A 5458-nucleotide genomic window follows, 5' to 3' on the forward strand; every position below is an offset into this window, starting at 1 on the left:
GACTAGATAAAGGTACCACACCCGTCCCGGCAATCCTAGTAGAAACTTTCAGATCCTTAAATGCATGTCGGAGAGTGGGCGAAAGAAGATTTATTGGTTGTGCACAGCTTCTATTAGCTTGGTTCCATAGCCATTTTTGGAAGGTGGAGAAGGTCTCTTATCGGGTTTTCTCCAAGGACTATTCCTCATTAAGGGAATTGGTGGCTACATCGAGGCAAGAAGACATCTCGAAAGAGAAATAGATAACTATTCTCCTAAATTTGCGAGCCGAAGATATTGAATGGAGGGCTCCGTGGTTGATCCCTGATGAAATCTTATATCGGTGCGGTGATTTTGATTGGGTCCCTCTGGCTGAAATATGGGGAGCCGTGGGATACGCTCCACTGATGGTGTTAAGGCAGTATCGATCAAGGCAGTTTATATCGGTGACGCAAGGGTTGGCGCAATGTGAGTTCCCCTATAAAGATAACAATTATAAGAGGAAGGTTTGCGAGATATCAGATGCTTGGAACCGAACTCAAAGAATGAAAGGATTCACCACGGGTCCAATGACGACCCCCGGGTATGAATGGTGGTAGGGTAAAAGAGTCAACGACAACATCCCAATACCAAGTCAAGAAAATGCCTGACCGATAGAAGAACATTTACAAGTGGTCCCATCCGAGTTAGAAATTATCAAGCAAGACTTTGAGAAAAGGAGCTCGGAATTGGGAAAGAAGATAGAGCAATTAGAAGAGAAAAAGATGCGGCTAGGATTAGATGTCGACATCCACAAGCTAGAGGCTGAGAAGCTAAGGAAAGGGAAGAATAAAGCTAAAGAGGACTTGGATAGTCTGAAGACTGAGTATAAGAAGCTGCGTGTGTCAATAAGAACTGCCGGTTTAGGTAAGACGTCAGATCAGTGATGTCAAGAAATTGTAAAAGAAAAGGCTAGAGCCGATCACTGGGAGCAGAAGTTCCAAGATGTTCGAGTGCGGGAAGATGTTTTGAAAAAGAGTTTGTGGGAAAGCTAGAGCAAAAAAGAGAGGTTAAAAGCTCAAATAGTCGAATTGGAAAAATCGCTACATCTGCATCGTAGCCGTAACTCTGTAACTGAGTTGAAGGCCAGCCTGAGCAAGATCGAAGAGATGAAAAGGAAAATAGAGGAACTCGAGACGACACTACAAGATAGCAAAAGTCGAGTCGAATTCCTCGAGGCAAATAATGAACATTACAAAACACAACTTACCAATCTCAAGATCAGATCAGAAATAGAGATTATGTCATGGGTGAAGCCATGGCTCAAGTTAGAGCGGTAGCTGATCATTTGCAAACCTTGGCAGTTCAGGCTGATGTATTAAGCCTAAAATACGAGTCAGAATCAGATCGATGCCAAAACTTAGCTTGGCTCCTTAGAAAATTTAAGGCTTTGGGCATTAGAACAAAGTTGTATATGTAATCATCTGTTCTATGTAAAGAAATTTTTCTTCTAGTAAAGTTCTTCTAATGAAATTGAATTAGAATCAACGCCTCTTTTTGCATTCATGCATTTGCATTACATTCTATCATATGCATTAAAGGCCATAAAAAGATTCTAATTAATTAAAAATGTTTCAGTAATCTGGAAACCGACGAAAATCTCCTGAATACACATCCCTACGGTACAAGAAGGAAAACTGAAGTAATAGATAAAAAACTAGAGAGACTGGAGCAAATGCAGAAAGAGATGTAAGAGCAGATGCAAGCGCAAGTGCAAGAACAGTTAGCAAAAATCCAGTAGGAAATGAGGGACCAGATGCTGGAATCCCAAAGAAATATGATCGAAGAGCTAACCCGACTACTGACTAATAGGAAAGAGTGAGAACGGGGCTCTCGAAAGAATTAGAAGATTGATGCAAGTGGTTAGAGGAAAAGTTCAAAGTGATGGAAAATGCTAATTATCATTGTGGGACCGACGCCAAAGATTTGAGGTTGGTCTCAGATCTAATCCTCCCTCCTAAGTTCAAAATCCCAGATTTTGAAAAATACAATGGAACTAGCTGTCCAGAGGTTCACATCACCATGTTTTATCGAAGAATGGCAGGGTACATTCACAATGATCAACTATTGATCCACTGCTTCCAAGATAGTTTGGTCGGGTCTGCGGCCAAATGGTACAACCAACTAAGTCGCGCTCAAATCCATTCATGGAAGGACTTGGCACAAGCTTTCATGAAACAATACAGCCACGTGACAGATATAGCACCCGACCAAATCACGTTACAAAACATGGAAAAGAAACAAAATGACAGCTTCAGACAATACGCCCAAAGATGGAGAGAGGTGGCGACGCAAGTCCAACCACCTCTACTGGAGAAAGAAACGACTATGCTCTTTGTCAACACTCTGAAAGCTCTATTTATCAGCCACATGTTGGGAAGCACTACTAAGAGCTTCTCAGACATAGTAATGTCAGGAGAGATGATAGAGAACGCCATAAGATGCGGGAAGATCGAAACAAGGGAAAATGCCAAGAAATCAGCTCCGAAAAGAAAAGAAAATGAAGTGAACAACGCAAATGTATACAATAAGAGTTATTTCAAACCAGTCATTGTGAGCCAATCGAAGACAGTGACTACCAGCCATCAAGGCTCTGCAAGACAAGATTCAAACCCGAAGCCTAACACCGAAAGAGTCCAATTTACGTCTATCACAATGTCATACAGAGAGTTGTATCAGAGTTTATTCGATGCCCATGTGGTGTCACCATACTACTTGAAACCCCTGCAGCATTCATTCCCTAAATGGTATGACACGGACGCTCAATGTGAATACCATGCAGGAATCTCAGGATACATTATTGAGAACTGCACTGCCTTCAAAAAGGTAGTCGAGAGGCTCATAGGCATGGGTGTTGTGAAGTTCAATGAGCCGGCAGGACCTAATGTGGCAGGGAATCCACTACCTAGTCATTCAGACAATGGGGTAAATGCGATAATTGAAAATAGAAGGAGGAGAACCAAGATGGATGTATCAGAGGTAAAAACCCTGTTGAAATGGGTTTGGAAGAGGATGGTGGAAAGAGGTTTAATCACACAAGATTCAAAGGAAAGGCCTAGAGAAGCAAGAAGATACTACGAGTTTCATGCCGATGAGGGCCATGAAATCCAAGAGTGCAATAAGTTCAGGTCCATAGTGCAAAATCGGATGGACAATAAGGAGATGGAATTTTACGATGAAATCGAAGGATCAGAAGAAGGAGAGGTTCACGCCTTAGAGGAAGGAACAACAGAAGGGGTCCAAAGAGTTAATCATCCTGTGGTGATAATTTCGTGACCAAAGAACAATGAAGTAGGAATACAGATGGAGCCGAGAGTCATAATTCAGAAGCCGGTATCCTTCCCTTACAAGGATAGTAAAAGGGTTTCTTGAAATTACGACTGCAACGTGACGATCCCAAGTGGGGAGAGCCAGGCCAGCGCTTCAAGAGAGAACCAAGATGTAGGTTTCTATACACGCAGTGGAAGACGTTATGATCCTGTGGGTACAAAAACTTAAAATGTTAAAGAAGGACCCCAATAGTCAAGCAAAGGAAGGGAAAGACGGTCAGGCTCGAATCGCCCATTAACAAGCCAGTAACCGAGAAAGAAGCTAAAGAATTCCTAAAGTTCTTAAAACATAGTGAGTATAGCATGGTTGAATAGTTACACAAGCAACCGGCTCGCAACTCGATGCTAGCTTTGCTCTTGAGTTCAGAGACACATCAAAACGCCTTAATGAAGGTACTAAACGAAACTTACATCGCGGATGATATCTCTGTCAACAAGTTGGACCATCTCGTCAATAATATAAGCGCCGATAATTTTATATTTTTCAATGACGACGAAATACCGCTAGGGGGAATGGGGTCAACAAAAGCGCTACACATTACCACTCGCTGTAAAGGATATACACTACCGGGAGTGTTGATTGACAATGGGTCTGCACTAAATGTCCTACCCCTATCTACACTGAATAGGCTGCCAGTGGATAGTTCCTATATGAAGACATGCCAGAATATAGTGAGGGCATTTGATGGTACTGAAAGGAAGGTAATAGGGAGGATTGAAATACCCCTTTTAATCGGTCCAAGCACATACGAGATAGATTTCTTAGTGATGGACATCAAGCCCTCTTACAATTGCTTATCGGGAAGGCCCTAGATTCACTCAGCAGGGGCAGTGCCATCATCGCTACATCAAAAGCTCAAATTTATAACGGAAGGACGATTGGTGACCGTAAATGCGGAAGAGGATATCATTGCATCCGTTACTAGCGACGCACCTTATGTGGGGACAAATGATGAAGCAATAGAATGCTATTTCCGATCATTAGAATTTGTAAACACAACCTTTATTGTCGAAGGGAACAAGGTCCCGGTGCCCAAAATATCCAAAACTACCAAGATGGGCTTGCAACTGACGGTTGGGAAAGGAGCTTTGCCCGGAAAAGGGCTTGGAAGAAGCTTACAAGGAAGGATCGAGGTACCCATGCTCACGAAAAAACGGGACCATTTTGGTTTAGGGTACAAGCCAGATGCAAGGCAAAAGAAAAAGGAGATAGAGAAGAAACAAGAGAGGAGAAGAGCATGTTTAAATGGAGAAGAGGTCAAGTGGGAGCCAATGACCTTTCCTCACATATCCAGAACATTCATGTCGGGAGGGACTATTTACTCTGAAGGAAGATCGACGAGGAAGGGGTCTACCGAAGAAATGTTAGAAAGTTTGAGCATTAACGCCATATCCGAGGAAGAAACAAGAGAAGAGGATCAATTAGGCATTTGCCCATACGTGCCTGGGAGCGCTTTAAACAATTGGACCGCGGAGGAGATTCCTGTAATTTTTGAAATTAATTCAGATTAATGCTTAAAACAAGCTTATTACTCTAAGCCTAGGGGCAATAAAAATCCTTTTGTGAAATAGGCTCTTATCTAATATCGTTATTCCAATGAAAATACACCTTTACGTATCATCTTGAGCAAATATTCTTTTATTCTTTCTATTTCATTCATAATCATACCACCAATAAATATTCTTAGATTCTTTTGTTCTTTGGACTTTTCTTCATCTCTATAACAGGTCTCCAGATATCAATGACATGAGTAACGCTGCTACTGACTCAAAGTCTCCTTTTGAGCAAGATGTGTGTACGGAGGATTCTCGGGATTTTGGAGATGACCGAAACTGTAACCTATCTCCGGATTTGTTAAGGATGGTAGAACAAGATGAAAAACAAATCCTACCTCACAAGGAGTCAGTGGAAATTGTGAGCTTAGGAGAAGAAAAAGATGTGCATATTGGAGTTTGTATCGCCGCAGAAACAAGGCAAGACCTCATTGAGTTAGTATAAGAATTCAAGGATGTCTTCGCATGGTCATACCAAGACATGTCCAGGTTAAATACCAATATTGTAGTACACCGACTCCCCATAAAGGAAGAGTGTAGGCCAGTCCAACAGAAAC

At 42.0% G+C, this 5458-nt stretch overlaps 1 protein-coding gene across 1 annotated transcript; it reads left to right on the plus strand.

Moving 5' to 3' along the window:
• Window positions 1-1902: 1902 nt before the first annotated feature.
• On the plus strand, window positions 1903-3294 carry LOC107943383 (uncharacterized). Its single transcript, XM_016877136.1, has one exon. It carries the CDS (start codon window positions 1903-1905, stop codon window positions 3292-3294), a length of 1392 nt encoding a protein of 463 aa, XP_016732625.1.
• The last annotated feature ends 2164 nt before the right edge of the window (window positions 3295-5458 follow it).

This window comes from Gossypium hirsutum, chromosome A11, assembly GCF_007990345.1.
Source record: "Gossypium hirsutum isolate 1008001.06 chromosome A11, Gossypium_hirsutum_v2.1, whole genome shotgun sequence".
Lineage (NCBI taxonomy): Eukaryota > Viridiplantae > Streptophyta > Magnoliopsida > Malvales > Malvaceae > Gossypium > Gossypium hirsutum.

Excerpts from the sequence above, each read along its gene's own strand:
- LOC107943383 (XM_016877136.1), top strand. The coding sequence starts at position 1,903 with ATGGAAAATGCTAATTATCATTGTGGGACCGACGCCAAAGATTTGAGG.